The 16,522-nt window shown below is 42.0% G+C and overlaps 2 protein-coding genes across 7 annotated transcripts in view; one reads left to right on the forward strand and one right to left on the reverse strand.

Moving 5' to 3' along the window:
• The window catches only part of LCA5L (lebercilin LCA5 like), a 34,541-nt gene extending 19,258 nt beyond the window's left edge, over positions 1-15,283 (forward strand). For 2 of the 4 annotated variants that reach the window (XM_073360521.2, XM_073360538.2), the window contains exons 6-9: positions 623-700; positions 10,354-10,463; positions 10,811-10,934; positions 12,427-15,283. In XM_073360521.2, coding sequence (XP_073216622.2) covers positions 623-700; positions 10,354-10,463; positions 10,811-10,934; positions 12,427-13,181 — 1,067 coding nt within the window. In that variant the 3' untranslated portion in view covers positions 13,182-15,283. Of the gene's footprint in view, positions 1-622; positions 701-10,353; positions 10,464-10,810; positions 10,935-12,426 lie in introns of those variants that run through there. The other 2 variants (XM_073360528.2, XM_073360547.2) reach the window with 2 other exon arrangements.
• The window catches only part of SH3BGR (SH3 domain binding glutamate rich protein), a 93,796-nt gene that overhangs the window by 72,988 nt on the left and 4,286 nt on the right, over positions 1-16,522 (reverse strand). The window lies entirely within an intron of this gene.

Here is a 16,522-nt window from a genome sequence, read left to right on the forward strand (position 1 = left end):
TTCTAGGCTGCTGCATCCAATCCGAGGCTTCCCTCTCCTCAGTTCTAATAAGGTAAGACTCTGTACCTCACAGTACACTTCATCCAGCTCAAGCCTCGCTCATTTCCACTCTCAGTTTATAGAGATGTTTCACTTGGCTATGGAAGAAATGCATTATACCCTTATCAGCCTGTCAAGATATCTGATCACTGAATTATATCTCTTGTCACCTCTGCCAGTCATCATGTGCAATAAACAAGGATGGTTATTGTTGTTCTTTGCAGTTTTGTGTGACACTTTCCACCTCGATCTAATTGTCATATCCAACAGTGTCTTTTGTATATATGTTAAATGTTCAATATCTTACGAATGCATACATGAGTTATTATGTGTTTATGTTGTTTGTCTGATAGCCCTTGTTATGTGATGCTTCCATTCCATGAGTTAGAATGTTTTTGGAGAACAGAAAGTACTGGATTGTTGCTGTTGTTTCTAAAATATAGTATGGGTATTATAAGATATGCATATACTGTATGAACTCACTGCAAATATACGGATGTTGTTTTAATTTTTTTTCAATATTCATTTAATGAATAGTTTCTTGAATGATTCTATCATTTCCCCCAACTAACATTTCAAATAGGGAGGAACCCTTTTCTAGGAGGGCTGGTTTCCAGTCACAGAGAAGGAAACATTTCTTGGCGTTTACTTACAGTACCAGGTAAATAATAATAATAATTAATAATAAAAACAGGACCCAAATAGCAACTGGATGAACAAATTTAAAATAAATTAAGGACATTCAAGTGGCAACTTCAAAGACTATTTTCCTAACCCGTAAGCCCTGGAGATTCTGTTATACATTAATCTCAAAGATGCATAACTTCCCATGAGCCTTTCACAGCTAAAGCTTCTAAGGGTATGCCTACACTACAGTCAACACAGTACCACTGTAGCACTGTAGAATAGGTGCTTCCTATACTGATGGAAGGGGTTTCTTGTCAGTGTAGGTAATCCACCTCTCAGGCTTGTCTACACTTACTGGGGGATCGATGCGTGGCGATCGATGCATCGTCAGTCAATCTAGCGAGTCTAGTGAAGACCTGCTAAATCGACTGCAGATTGCTCTCCTGTCAACTCCTGTACTACACCGGATCGAGAAGAGTAAGGGGAGTCAATGGGAGAGCGTCTCCCGTTGACATCGCGTAGTGTGGACCCTGTGGTAAGTAGATCTAGGCTACGTCGACTTGAGTTACGCTATTCACGTAACTCAAATTGCGTAGTTTAGATCGACTTTTCCCTGTAGTGTAGACAAGACCTTGACAGTAGCTAGGTCGATGGAAGAAGACTTTAATTGAATTAGCTGTGTCTACAGTAGGGGTTAGGTTGACCTAACTATGGGGTTCAGGGCATGAAATTCTTCATAGGCCTGATCATAGCAGTTAGGTTGACCTGGTTTTTATGTGTAGACCAGGCCTTAGACTTGCATTTTGAGGGTGAGAGATCCCAGACTAGGGCTTGCTTCTAAACAGTATTTACAAGACTGATGGTCACAGTGACAGGTTGTCTGACAGAAGAAGAGCATAAGAACATAAGAACAGCCATACTGGGTCAGACCAAAGGTCTGTCAAGCCCAGTATCCTGTCCTCTGACAGTGGCCAATGGCAGGTGCCCAGAGGGAATGAATAGACAGATTATCATCAAGTGATCCATGCCCTGTCACCTAATCCTAGCTTCTGGCAAACAGAAGCTAGGGACACCATTCCTGCCCATCCTGGCTAATAGCCATTGATGGACCTATCTTCCATGAATCTATGTAACTCCCTTTTCAACCCTGTTATAATATTGGCCTTCACAATACCCTCTGGCAAGGAGTTCCAGAGGTTGACAGTGCGGTGCATGAAAAAATACTTTCTTGTGTTTGTTTTAAATCTGCTACCTATCAATTTGATTTGGTGGCCTCTTGTTCTTGTATTATGAAAAGGAGTAAATAACACTTCCTTATTTACTTTCTCTATACCACTCATGATTGTATAGACCTCTTTTATAGAAGGGGAACTCTGTTTTCCTTTGGTTAGCTTCATAGATTCCAAGGGACCATTGTGATCATCTAGTCTGACCTCCTGTATAACACAGGGCATAGAACTTCCCCAAGATAATTCCGAGAGCAGAGCTTTTAGAAAAACATCCACTTTTCATTTAAAAATTGACAGTGATAGCGAATCCACCACTATCCTTAGTAAATTGTTCCAGTGATTAATTACTTTCACTGTTAAAATGTATGCCTTATTTCCAGTCTGAATTTGTGTAGCTTCATTGAATTGTGTTATACCTTTCTATGCTAGATAGAAGAACCCATTACTAAATATATATTCCTATAGACGGTTATCAAGTCACCCCTTAACCTTCTCTTTGGCTATGTCTACATTACAGACCTTACAGCGGCATAGATGAACCGCTGCAGTGGTGCCGCTATAAGATCTCCTGTGTAGCTGCTCTATGACGGTGGGAGAGAACTCTCCTGCTGGCATCATTAAACCATCCCCAGTGAGCAGCAGTAGCTATCTCGGCAGGAGACCATCTCCCGCCAACACATCACTGTCCACACCAGCACTTTTGTCAGTGAAACTTTTGTTGGTCAGAGGCTGTTTTTTCACATCCCCCAACGGACACAAGTGCTAGTGTAGACAAAGCCTGTGTTAAGCTAAATAGATGAGTACTTTGAGTCTCTCACTATAAGGCATGTTTTCTAATCCTTCAGCCGTATTAAAATGCATATTGGTTGCTTGCATCTAGTTTACCAAGTTTAGTTAGCATAAACAAAGTTCAAACAGACAATCAGAGAGATTGCAATAATTGAATTGTTAGAGAGCCTCCTTCCTAGTTGTCAGAGTAACAGCCGTGTTAGTCTGTATTCGCAAAAAGAAAAGGAGTACTTGTGGCACCTTAGAGACTAACCAATTTATTAGAGCATAAGCTTTCGTGAGCTACAGCTCACTTCATCAGATGCATATCGTGGAAACTGCTGCAGACTTTATATATACACAGAGAATATGAACCAATACCTCCTACCACCCCACTGTCCTGCTGGTAATAGCTTATCTAAAGTGATCATCAGGTGGGCCATTTCCAGCACAAATCCAGGTTTTCTCACCCTCCACCCCCCCACACAAATTCACTCTCCTGCTGGTGATAGCCCATCCAAAGTGACAACTCTTTACACAATGTGCATGACAATCAAGTTGGGCTATTTCCTGCACAAATCCAGGTTTTCTCACATCCCCCCCACCCCCATACACACACAAACTCACTCTCCTGCTGGTAATAGCTCATCCAGACTGACCACTCTTCAAGTTTAAATCCAAGTTAAACCAGAACATCGGGGGGGGGGGGGGGCGGGTAGGAAAAAACAAGAGGAAACAGGCTACCTTGCATAATGACTTAGCCACTCCAAGTCTCTATTTAAGCCTAAATTAATAGTATACAATTTGCAAATGAATTCCAATTCAGCAGTTTCTCGCTGGAGTCTGGATTTGAAGTTTTTTTGTTTTAAGATAGCAACCTTCATGTCTGTGATTGCGTGACCAGAGAGATTGAAGTGTTCTCCGACTGGTTTATGAATGTTATAATTCTTGACATCTGATTTGTGTCCATTTATTCTTTTACGTAGAGACTGTCCAGTTTGACCAATGTACATGGCAGAGGGGCATTGCTGGCACATGATGGCATATATCACATTGGTGGATGTGCAGGTGAACGAGCCTCTGATAGTGTGGGTGGGGGGATGTGATTTGTGCTGGAAATAGCCCAACTTGATTGTCATGCACATTGTGTAAAGAGTTGTCACTTTGGATGGGCTATCACCAGCAGGAGAGTGAATTTGTGGGGGGGGGTGGAGGGTGAGAAAACCTGGATTTGTGCTGGAAATGGCCCACCTGATGATCACTTTAGATAAGCTGTTACCAGCAGGACAGTGGGGTGGGAGGAGGTATTGGTTCATATTCTCTGTGTATATATAAAGTCTGCAGCAGTTTCCACGATATGCATCTGATGAAGTGAGCTGTAGCTCACGAAAGCTTATGCTCTAATAAATTGGTTAGTCTCTAAGGTGCCACAAGTACTCCTTTTCTTCTTCCTAGTTGTGTCAGTCAACAAATAAGAGTGCACTAGAATCCAGTCTTTTCTTCATATGAATGTTCAGACAGGTACATGAGATATATCCCTGTGGATAAAATTACTTCTGAAGAGCAATTTTTCCCCTTTGCAATAATACAGGATTCACCCCATGATAAATATTTATCAACAAGCTCCAGTAGATACCTCCCCACTCTGCTACAGATGTGCTCCCCTCAGTTACGAAGTACACATACTGATCACTGTGCTATACTCCTATATAATCCATATATTCCTCATGGACAAAATATGAACATTCCCTGGAAATTACATTTCATATAAGCTTGCAGGGGCTGTTGCTATCCTCCATGGCTATAGTTTTTGGGGAAAAAAACTTTTTTTTTAAATGGAAAAAACAAATTAATGGATTTCTCAGCCCATTATCCCTTGCACATGAACATGAGACACCGATACTAGTCTGGGTTAGGGGAAGGAATTTTTGTGCAGAAGCCCTTCGTTAAAATATTGGCAACATGTTGCTGTCCCGAAATTGGAAAACTAAACTGGCACTTCTTTGATGAGGGGCAAGTACTTAAACTTCATTTGCTAGATACTATCATAAGGAAACTTTCACTTCTGTGAATATTGCAGAGTTCTTAGAAATTGAGTGGCAATATGCAGACTTACTGTTGTCTTCTGTCTATTCCTTTCCTAATGTACTGCCTCTACTGAATGTCTGAATCCCAGTAAGTGTTAGCTGGCAATTCATGTTGTGGGATTTAAAGACATGTCACTGCCTGATACTGGCCCTGTAAAAAGGAGCAGGGCTAGTGCACCTGTGCCTTATCAGTACAGTCCAATCTGGCCAATTAATTGATCTTAAAAGCGGGTACCTGAGCCTTAGGGGAAGGGAGACCCAGTGAGTTAGGAGGGAAGATCTGACAGAGCCAGGAGATTATGCTTCCTGGGAGAAGGCTGAAGGCAGGAGAGCAGCAAGAGGGATTTGCTGGCTGGTGTCCCCAAGCCAGGGGGCCAGGGCTGAAGGCCAAAGAACAGCAGAGGGAGTTGCCTGCTGGCTCTAATCTGGAGAGCTGGAGCCAAGGGCCAGAGACGGCTGAATACAGGGAGCAGCAAGGACAGAGGTGGATTAAGATTTATTGAGGCCCTGGGCACAAAGAACATTTGGGCCCCCCAAACCCTGGGAGCCCAGGAGTACCAGAACTGGGCCATGCCCTCCCTCTTTTTAACGTGTTCGTAGTAGCCCTGGGCAGGCATTAAGTTGTGGCGGCATGGGTGTACTTTGTGGGGGGGGAGGGGAGTTTGCCCCTCCAACTGCAAGCCTTGGGTAGAGGCAACAGGAGGAGCAGTGCCACATGTGGCTGCTGCCTCAGGCACAAAGCCCAGGCAGCAGTGCAGGAGCAGCCTCGCAGCAGGAGCGACCCAGTGGGGAGTGGGCGGTAGACTGGCACCTGGAGTCAAGTGCAGGCACTGAGCAAGCCTGAGTAGAGTGTGGTGGCCATTGAGGCCGGGCCAGTAGCAGTGGGAGCTGCACTGGAGGAGCCCTCCCTGCCCAGCTCCTTGCTGCCTGTGACCTTTCTGGGGCTCCCTGCCTCCTCCCAACTGGGCCAGGGCCTCCTCTCCCTGCAGAGCACATCTGCAGGCCCGGGGAATGGGGCAGGAGGCTGGACTGGAGTCCCCACCCATGAGTCCCACTGGCAGCGCTGTGCCCTGGGGTGCAGGGACACGGGCTAGGGGCTGTTCTCAGGCACCCTGGCCCCCACCCAGGGCAAGTGGAGGGTCTGGGGCTCCCCACAGCTGCTCAGGCTCCCTGGGCATTGCCCGGCTCTGACTTCTGTTCTGGCTGGGGAGCAGGGCAATGGGAGGGGGGGTGGGGGAAGAGGAGGAGCAGGAGGTGGGGGCACAGTTCCAGTGCTGGTGGCCCCCACACTTCTACCCAGGTTTTGGTGCTCCTGCAGGGGCCCCTAAATTGGCCAGGCCCCCTGGGCATGCGACCCATTTGCCCGTGTGTTAATTTACTACTGAGCAGGGAGCTTACTTGCTGACATCTCTAGGGCCAGAGAACAGGACCCAGAGGGACCATGAGAGAGCCTGGGGGAGTGAGGAATGCTCTCCTGGGAAAGATGATCTCCTAGCAGAGAAGCAGAGGGGGTTCATGCTGGGAAGAGAGATGTTGCACTCCAATTGGATGAGCTGGGGTTGCTGCTGTCCTTGCAGAGGGACAGAAGAAGAGGGCCAACAAGGAGCCTAGGTGTGGTGGAAGACACCAGAATATGGTATGGATGGGCTCCCAGCAGAGATGATAGGAGGGTGCTTGCTGGGAAAGCAGGATTTTTAAGAACTATATCCACAGGGTGTGGAAATGGACTGTGTTTGGGACTCTTGTTGAGGACTAATTGAGCTACGTTTTGGTAATAAACCTTGTGGATGGACTAGAGGGTAAGCTTGCATGGAGTTACTGGGGACTCAGGGAACTGAGGCAGGTGTAATTATCATGCTGTGGGGGGAAGTGGGTGCTCCAGGTAGGGCTGCCCTGTGACAAAACACATATCCCCACTTCCCACCCAGAGTAGGGTGACTTTTTTTAGTTATGATGTGTTGGCTTCAAATTTTAGTTACACGGCAATAATAAAGTTTTACTTTAAGTCTTATACTTCTTTTGTTGTTGCACTTTTGTTCTATTGTGTTATTCTTATTTAAGTTCTGTTTCTGCTTGCATGAGATGAGGAAGCTCTCAGGTGGGGAGAAGTCTGTAATTTTATATATGGGGGAAGAGTTCTGACAAAGGTCTGAGGGCTGGTATCTCTGCCAAATGGGTTTGGTTCTGAGCCTACCAGTTAGGACTGATTTAGAACCCAGAACTGGAAATGCCACCAAGTAACTTGTCTTCTGTCCACATTCTGAGTTGGTTTTCCCATGATCACCTTGATCAATCGGTCCATCAGCCCTCACAGAAAGAGCGCCGATCACAATATGTCATTGGTGTTGTTGTAGCCAGTCCTTCAGCCACCAACGGGCCAGGCTCTCAGTGGCACTTGTCCATGATATATTAAGAAAAAAGATATGCTCCCCCTCAAAATGGCCATTTTCTATTTTTTCATTTGTGAAAAAAGACTAATTATATATTTCTTGCGTGTCTGAGTTAACGACTTGAGATTGTCGAAATTACAGGGTCAATTGAAATTATCTTAATCTAAGATTATCAATCAGATTAGTACAGCACTATACAGAATGAAATAGATACATTACTACCCTTTGTTGTCAGACTAAGAGCTGTATATCTGTCTGTCCTGCATCTGGAAGGGACGTGCAGTTTTCATTCTCCCAACCTAAGTTTCCATACCAGTATCATTATATAGGGTTTCAGACAAAGGAAACCTAGTTGCCAAGAATATTCTCCCAGAAACATATATTGTGATGTCATTTCTATAGAGTCTCAGTTTACCTGATTCACAGGAGAAGGCATGATTATTTACAGCTGAGAGGACTAACAATTCTTCAAATTAATATCTCTCAATGGGTCTTTCTTACCCCACAATCATTCTTCCATATTGATTTCCCCAACAGAAAACATCTGACTGCTATAACAATAATTTCTTATTAGTTTTCCTAGTTAAGATATGCTTATGCCAGCATTTTATATGTATGTTAAGGAGATGGTTTTCCAAGAACATGAAGGTGCCCTGGAGTTATTAAATACAGCATAATGAATGAATTTCTGAATAGGGTTATTTACTGGTCAAGACCAGTGTTCTAGGCCTTAGAATTCAGACATACTCTTTGCTGAAGATAAAGATTCTAAAGAATAGCTAATATATATAAATGAATCAAATATACAGAAATAAAGAACTAAAGGTATTACTGTTTACTAACAGGTTTCAGAGTAATAGCCGTGTTAGTCTGTATTCGCAAAAAGAAAAGGAGGACTTGTGGCACCTTAGCGACTAACCAATTTATTTGAGCATAAGCTTTCGTGAGCTACAGCTCACATCCGATGAAGTGAGCTGTAGCTCACGAAAGCTTATGCTCAAATAAATTGGTTAGTCAACTAAGGTGCCACAAGTCCTCCTTTTCTTTTTGTTTACTAACAGGTACTAACATAAGGCACATCTAAATCTCTAGCTCCCCCTAGTCCTGAATCTAAGAAATGCTCAAAGGACTTCTTCTGACAAGGCTTTTAAAACAACTCAATAGCACTCACCAAAGATTCAGAAAGAAAAGGAAGGTTCTCTGTAGCAGTGGCTCTCAATATTTCCTGACTATTGTCCCCCTTTCAGGAGTCTGGTTTGTCTTGCGTACCCCAAGTTTCACCTCACTTAACTACTTGCTTATAAAATCAGACATAAAAATACGAGTGTCACAGCACACTATTACTGAAAATTGCTTACTTTCTCATTTTTACCATATAATTATACAATAAATCAATTGGAATATAAGTATTGTACTTACATTTCAGTGTATAGTATATACAGCAGTATAAACAAGTCATTGTCTGTATGAAATTTTAGTTTGTACTGACGTTGCTAGTGCTTTTTATATAGCCTGTTATAAAACTAGGCAAATACCTAGATGAGTTGATGTACCCCCCTGGAAGACCTCTGTGTACCCTCAGGGGTTTGTGTATCCCTGGTTGAGAACCACTGATTTATTGGACCATTGCCACCATAGCTGTCCACCACACTGGTCCAAAATCCTTAAGAAATAATTTCCAAAATGCTAGCTATGAAGATCCTTCCTAGCTACCACCCAGCAACAGTTCAAGGGAGACAAAACAAAGCCAACACCAGGAAATCATGCTGCAGCCAATGCTCTGGTTTCAAACCGAGTGTGCTAGATGTAGAAATACTCATGCTGCATCCTCCCATTACTGGTTTAACCAATTGATTTGCTACTCTAAGTTATTATCAGAAATGCTCTGATCAGGAAAAGGAAACGCTGACAACTTTGTGTTCAATAAATGAAGCCCTCATGATGACACCTTTTTTTCCCCTTCTGCTATGTTTTTGTACCCCTTACATGGGGCTAGATTCGCAAAAGGTGTATGGGTGTTGCATCCTGTCGTCTAATGAAATTCACGGCCCTTTTTAGGCATGGAGTGAGAGTTAATTTTTTTTTAAAAAATTCACAGAAGCCAGCATGCTGGGAGCAGGGAAGCCATTTAAGCTAATCAGAAGGAAATGACGAGGAGTGGGGCTTAGGCCCCATCTCTGAAAGGAAGTTAGGTGCCTTCCTCCACTTGGGATTCACAGAGTTAGGCATCTAAGCCAGTTCAGTTTTTTCTCATGAAAAATCAGGAGGTAGCACGAGGAAATTATAGGCAATAGCCCAGTGGTTAGGGTGTTCACCCAGGCTATAGAAGACTCAGCTTCCAGTCCCTCCTTTGCTGGACTTGAACTCAGGTTCCAATATAAGTGCCCTAATCACTGGGCTCTTTCAATCTCTCCTGTTGAAGCTATTCCACTTTTAATAATTATTATTAATTGGGCCAAAGAGAGAGTATGAGAATGACTCTATAGCTCAGTGATTAGGGTACCCACCTGCAAGAGGGGGCTTCAAGTCCCTGCTTTAAATCAGGCAGAATGGGGACTTAAGCCTCGGTCTCCCACATGGCATGTGAGTGTACTTCTCGAAAGCTTATGCTCAAATAAATTGGTTAGTCTCTAAGGTGCCACAAGTACTCCTTTTCTTTTTGCGAATACAGACTAACACGGCTGTTACTCTGAAACCTGTCACTGGGCTATTGGTTATAAGAGGGAAAATTGACACCACCACCATTGTCTTTTGTGTGTTAGGCATGCTCTGAATATGCCTACCTGTCAGGTAAGAGGCCATGGAACACCTAGTTTGTGAAACTTGGCAGGTCTTAGACATGAGGTAGGGCATCAGGACTTAAATGGCTTTGTGTATGCCTGCTGGCAGAAGCATAGGTCCCTACGGGACTCCTCTGGTGGACACTTAGGCACTTATGGAGGTTAGCCAGCAGCTGAGTAGTGGTTTTGGGAATGCCAGTGGTGCCTGTTTTATCTGTGTGGATTTTGATAGAAACTGTTACAAACCTCTTCTGCCTTATGTTTTTTTATAAAATGGCATTATGGGAATAAAGAATACATACCCGGAGCTAGAGATGTTTAAAATAATAGATTTCCATACCAATATTGGTTTTATAGGTATTATCTATTTCCAAATATGGCATTGTTTCAGAAACTCTGTGCTTCCCTTTAATACTTGCTCTTCTTTCTACAGGTGTTAGTTTAAGCAAATCAGTACAAGTAAATAAGCAGAATTTTAGATCAGCACAGGTTTCACATCATCAAAAACAAGGAATAGTCAAGAGTGCAGCTCTATTCCTAGAGGTATGAAACATTTGGATCCCATTTAACCTCAAAGTTTCTAATGTGTTTGCTCCTATATCATACTTCATTCCATAATTTTCAACTTTTTTTCTGAATATCCTTAATTTCAGTGTGTTCTGAAGATGTATTGCATGCACCATTTTTTGTTTAAATATAGTGGTATTATTTTAAACATATAAGGATACTTTTGTGAGGGCAAAAGTTACTATATGAAATAAATGTATGATAATCTAAATAGAACAGAAAATACCAAAAATGAGCGTCTTGAGTCACAAAAAAATCACTGATCATTCACTAACATAAGTGTAGCTTTTTTTACCATTATCTTTGTTTATCTTGAATTGTAGGAGAAAAAGACAACTGAAGACATAAATCAAAAAGTAGAACCCTATGAAGATACAAAACATAAGATAGAAATTGAACCAACCAAGAAACCATCAAAGCAAGAAACTTCTAATAAAACATGTAGAGGTATACTTTTAATTTTTCATAACCTCATTTGAGCTTATGCAAACAGAACAAATGAACTACAGTACACTGGTAATATACGCTGCCGTGATGGCCATTAGTCTGTATCTGACATACAACAAACAAGTTCAACAACAGCGTTAATACAAGCCACTGAAGTCCACCTTAGTGATGCTGTAGCACTTATGTAAGTAATTTATAGTTGGTTTATATATGTCTGTGCTTCTGGCCTTCTTATAGCATTCTTGGTGACAATATGCAGAAATCAGGTGCCTTGTTTGAGCAGATAATGGATTATGGTGGTTTTATTGACAATTTATGCTGATCAACTTGATCCTGAGTGATAGGCTGCTGACCCCTATCATCTGGCCTTCAGAAGGGTGGTTTCAGATGAGGGTTGAGAGGTAATTTATGCTGCTACTGGAACCTTGTCTAGAGTTTGTCTCGGTCTACCTTGTCTCCCCAATTGTCTCAACAAGGATTGAGATCAGAGCCCATCTGCTCTCAAAACTTGTCCTCCTTTTGGTTTGTCATACCCCAAAGGTGCACCAAACCTGCTTGACCCTGTTTTGACACTATTAATGCTGTTATCCCTGAAGAGGCATATCTGATGTAGCTGCATGAACAAGGGGAATCCACCCTGCAAGGGGGGGAGGGTTTCTTACTGAGCCAAAATCACTCCTTGGTGGTCTTCAGTCCTTGGTATAAGGCCTTTCTGTTTATCTCTGTTAATCTTTGACTATTTTCACTTCTCCTTGTGATCTACTTTTTCTTTAAGGTTGTGTTTTAGCTCATTTTATTGTTTGGCAGTGAGTAGTTCTCTCCAAGACAGTGAGACCATCCCTATTTTTTTTTAATTGTATAGCAACTTGATATATAAGCCTTGGGTGCTCTCTGTGTGTATACTACCCCCCCAAAACAACCCAAGTAATGCCCACACTACAGAGCCAATACAGCTAGGATATGATAAAGTGGAATCTATTCCACCTTATTCAACATCAACAAAATTGTCACTTAAGTTCCAGAATTCTTCTTTATGATGGGTGATGATACTGAAGACAAAAAGAACACAATGTGAGTTTAGATCCCATGTTGAATTTGTTTGCAGGGCTGGTAGTTGGACTTTGTCATATAGAAGTATATTACTTTTCTAGGTTCACCATTTACAAAATCATGGAGTATTAAAAATTATCATGAATAAAATTATCACATTTATACACTGAATAAAGTTAAACAACTGGAAAAAAAATGTAATAAAAGCCTAGAGGAAAACTCTAGGGTCGATTTAGCGTCCGGGTGCTCTATCTAGATCTAACAAATCTTCTGGCATACTCATTAGTGAACAGTATCTTCTTAGTAATCTCATAAAACTGGTGAAATATAAACAAGAATGATGTTATATAGATTTACAGAGGTAAAATGTCTTTGCACTATCTAATGCTCTTAAACAATTTTTAAATTAAAAAGATTCCTAAATAAAAATATTCCATTGTAGAATTTTTAAGAGATGAAATACAGCTCACAGAAGAAAAAACTCATTTTGAATTTATGGAAAGAAAAAAGAAAAATAGAGAAGTGCAAAAACGGAAAGCTGACTTACTGAAAGAAGAACTGGAGAAACTGATGAAAGCAGGACAAACTCGACCGCCAAACGATGTCCCAATAAGGAAGAATAATCAGGAAAAAGTTGTAGCAGAAGAGAATGAAAAGGAGGAAAGAAAAAGTAAACAACTAAGTGACAAAGGAGCAGCAGAAGATAAAAGTGTAACTTCAACGCAGAATAACAGAACACCCACTAGACTAAAAAAACAGTATACCTTCACAGAAGCCACTGAAAACTTGCATCAGGGGCTTCCTGCATCAGGTCCAGTGTCCAACACAGGCAGCCTCCGCAAAAACAGACAAGCTGGTCAGCACCAGAGTGAGACAGCTGAATTGAAGGCAAGAAATTCATTTGGCATATATGAGCCATCATTTGGTAAAGTTACCAAAACAAGGCAGAAAGACACTGCTGCAGAGGATGGATGCTATGTTCGTACAACGCTAAGAGAGAGGAAAAATTCTCTTATGGAAGAACTCTTTGGACCAAGCGGTGTCTTAAACAACCATTCAACCCCTAACACAAAAGGGCTTGATAAAGAACAAACAATTGTGGACAATGAAACGTTACATAATTATACAAGTGAGATTTCAGACTCTGACACTGGTCTGCAATGTGGAGATTCTAAACTTACACTAGGAAAGTCTTAGCTAACAACTTCATCCTCAGACTTAAAATAGTTTTAATATTCAATTGATTTATAAGTTAAATTGTTTATCTTTAATCTTGAAATATGCAGTATGTTTAACATTTGTTGAAAAGCAGTGTGTTGCCTACCAGTTTTGGGTTTTTGCCTTCATTATTTGTAAGATTTCATTTAAATCTTATTAGAATTTTTATCTGAACCATTCTTCAGCAATAAAACTGAAATGGAATACTCAGTTACAGGAGAGTATTTCTCTACAAGTGCATTATCCCAGTGCTCATGCACTCTACTCAATTGGTTGAACATTCTTGGGCATATTAGAATTCACCATAATACAGAATATTAAAACCATGTTTATGCTAGCTGCAGTGAAAGGCTGTCAAAGCTGGAAAGCAGTTGAAGTCTGTCTGGAAAAGTAACACATTAAAGAAGGGCTTGTGCTACAGAACAGTGAAGACAAATAGGATTGAAATATCTACTGGATTTAGGGGGAAAATTCTGCCCCTATGAAGTCAGTGAGGTCAGGATTTCACAAGTGTTTTAAATATGTGTGTAGCTTTTAAATCTGAGCCCCTAGTCTAGCAAAGCACTTAAGCAGTTTCATAACTTTAAGCACAAGTAGTTCTTCACTACGACTATTCCTGCTTAAAGTTATGCAAGTACTTAGATACTTTAGTGGATCAGCGCCCATATATAAAATGCTTTAAGACTATAAAAGTAATCATCTGTAAGCTATGTTTTTATCCAATAGTGGCATGACTCTAAAAGCTGAAGCGTTTCAGTAATCTTGTGTCAGAATAAGAGAATACATTAATTCAAACTGCCATAAGTTTAAAGTTGAAATGCTGGGGGCAGATAGCAGGCCTTTATTGGTGAAAGGTCTTCAGCTCTGGAATTCAATCATCCACCAACCCTCAAGAATGACAGGCAGCCTTTAGGGTGAAATGCAAGATCTTTCACTTCAATCTGGATTTCTAAGTGAGATTTGTCAGCTGGCTAAGGTGATTGATTTGCTTTTATGGTCATTATTTGGCCCTGATACAATAAAAGTTAGAGTTCAGTCCTGAAATATCCTCCAAAATTCAAACAAAATTATATTTTCACCAGCTCCAGAAAGCTCTGAAGCTTCATTTGTTGCCATTGAAAGTTAGAATTCCTCAAAGCACCCCACCCCAACCACTGGACTCAGGTGATGAAGTCTGCACTATTTTGCCCACCTAATATGTAGTTTTGGAAAAGTAGGGGATGCCCACTTCTCAAGTAGCCTTGCCTTTGTTTACTGTTTTGGTTTTTTAAAATCTGTACAGTCACTTAAAGTAGGATGTTTCAGATACGTAGCAAGGGTCAGAAAAATCAAAGACAGATTTTTTTTTCCTAATTTTCAAAAAAGCCAAGGACATTTAAAAACAGTTGCGTAAACATTAATTATCCTGTAACAGATTCCAATCACTTTTCAGGATTAAGATACTCTGCATGTGTTCACATAATAGTATTTCTCTTGGTATTTGATAGCTTTTCTCCTAAAGATAAGATACTTTGATTAAACTTTGCAATGAAAAACTTCAAAGATCATGGGTGTCATCAAAGATGCATGTGGAAAGAATATCTATGAAATATTTCTTTTGTGTGATTATAGCCATACCCAGCATATGGAGCAGTCACATTCAAAAAATACTTAAACCAACACCTTTGTTCACAGTTCTCAGAGCCAAAACTTCATTGCTCTTGCTCTCCCAAGGAGGTTAATTAAAGAAATCAATAGGATTACTTGTGTGAATAAATAGAGCAACACTTGGCCCAGTAAATGTAACCAAAACAGACAACACAAATCTACTGCTAAAGCAGCTTTTCTTTTGGAAAAAGATGCTGCTTCTACTGGTCTTGCTGCTCTTTCACTTCAAAACAAATGAAATGCAAGACTTTTGAGCATCAGCAGATGCGTCTAGGGCAGAGGTGGGCAAACTATGGCCTGCGGGACTGTCCTCCGCGGCCCAAGCTCCTGGCCAGGGAGACTAGCCCCCAGCCCCTCCCCTGCTGTCCTCCCTCCCCTGCAGCCTCTGCGCAACGCACTGCCAGCACTCTGGGCTGCGAGCTCCCTCCGCTCTGAGCGGCATGGTAAGGGGGCGGGGAGTGGGAGGGTTGGATAAGGGGCAGGGAGTCCTGGGGGGCACTCAGGGGACAGGGAGTGGTTGGATGGGGCGGAGGAACAGGGGGACTGGATAGGCATGGGAGTCCTAGGGGGCCTGTTGGGGGGAGGGTGTGGATAGGGATCGGGGCAGTCAGGGGTGGTGGTTGGATAAGGGGTGGGGTCCTGGGAGGGGGTAGTTAGGGGACAAGGAGCAGGGGGGTTGGGAGTTCTGAAGGGGCCAGTCAGGGGGCGGGAAGTGGGAGGAGGCCAGGCCGTTTGGGGAGGCACACCCCTACCCGGTCCTCCATACATTTTCACAACCCCAAAAAGTTTGCCCACCCCTGATCCAGGGGACCAGTGTTAATAGTATGGTTAAAATAATCTCCGTTTAGTGCCTCAAAGTTTGTGTATGTAATGCACTGTTTCCTCGTTTATCTCCTTAGGAACTACCAATTATCTTCCAATAAAATGATCGTTAATCTTTTCAAAAGTTTTAATTAAAATGAATATGGCATGAACCACCTATTTAATGAATAAAGAAACCATGCACACCGGTTCTCAATCCCTGTATTTTTTTCTTGGTGCTGCATATTTAATGCATAAATATTAATACAGACTCAACATAACCAACATAAAAAAACACATTAAAAATTCACATACAAAGAAAAGCATTTCATGCACACACACAGAACAGATATCATGACCTTAAGAATTCATTCCTAAACAAAGCGTTCATCTGGGGGCGGGGGATGAGAATCAGGCACATCCCTCTAGGACTATGAAGGGAGCTGAATGTAGTGGAACAGATGCGGGTCCATTGCACCGGGCAAGCAGGTGAGCCAACGTTCCTGGAACTTACACAGGCGTGTTATGTGCCCCTTTCCACGTGAGTTTTTTCCATGCCAGTGTAGAGGCATGCAGGGCTTGTGGATCAGGGACTCTGCAAATCCACTGACCATTGGCCCTCCAGGAAAGGAATGACATGGGCAGTGGACAGTGTAGCCCAGCAGTTGCAAAACAGTTTTATCACTGTTCAGCAGGTTAGTAGGGAGGTCCCTTACCCTGCAGGACCATATGCATCCAGCCTGTTTACTGTAGCTTAGCACTGGAGAAAAGAGGATTCATTCCAAAAAGTAAAGTTTTTCCTCTGCTAATTATCGTTTTCTTCAAGATTTTCTATTACTTAGAAATCCGAGTCCCTGACTTACTTTATTACC

Source organism: Lepidochelys kempii, chromosome 1, assembly GCF_965140285.1.
Source record: "Lepidochelys kempii isolate rLepKem1 chromosome 1, rLepKem1.hap1, whole genome shotgun sequence".
NCBI lineage: Eukaryota > Metazoa > Chordata > Testudines > Cheloniidae > Lepidochelys > Lepidochelys kempii.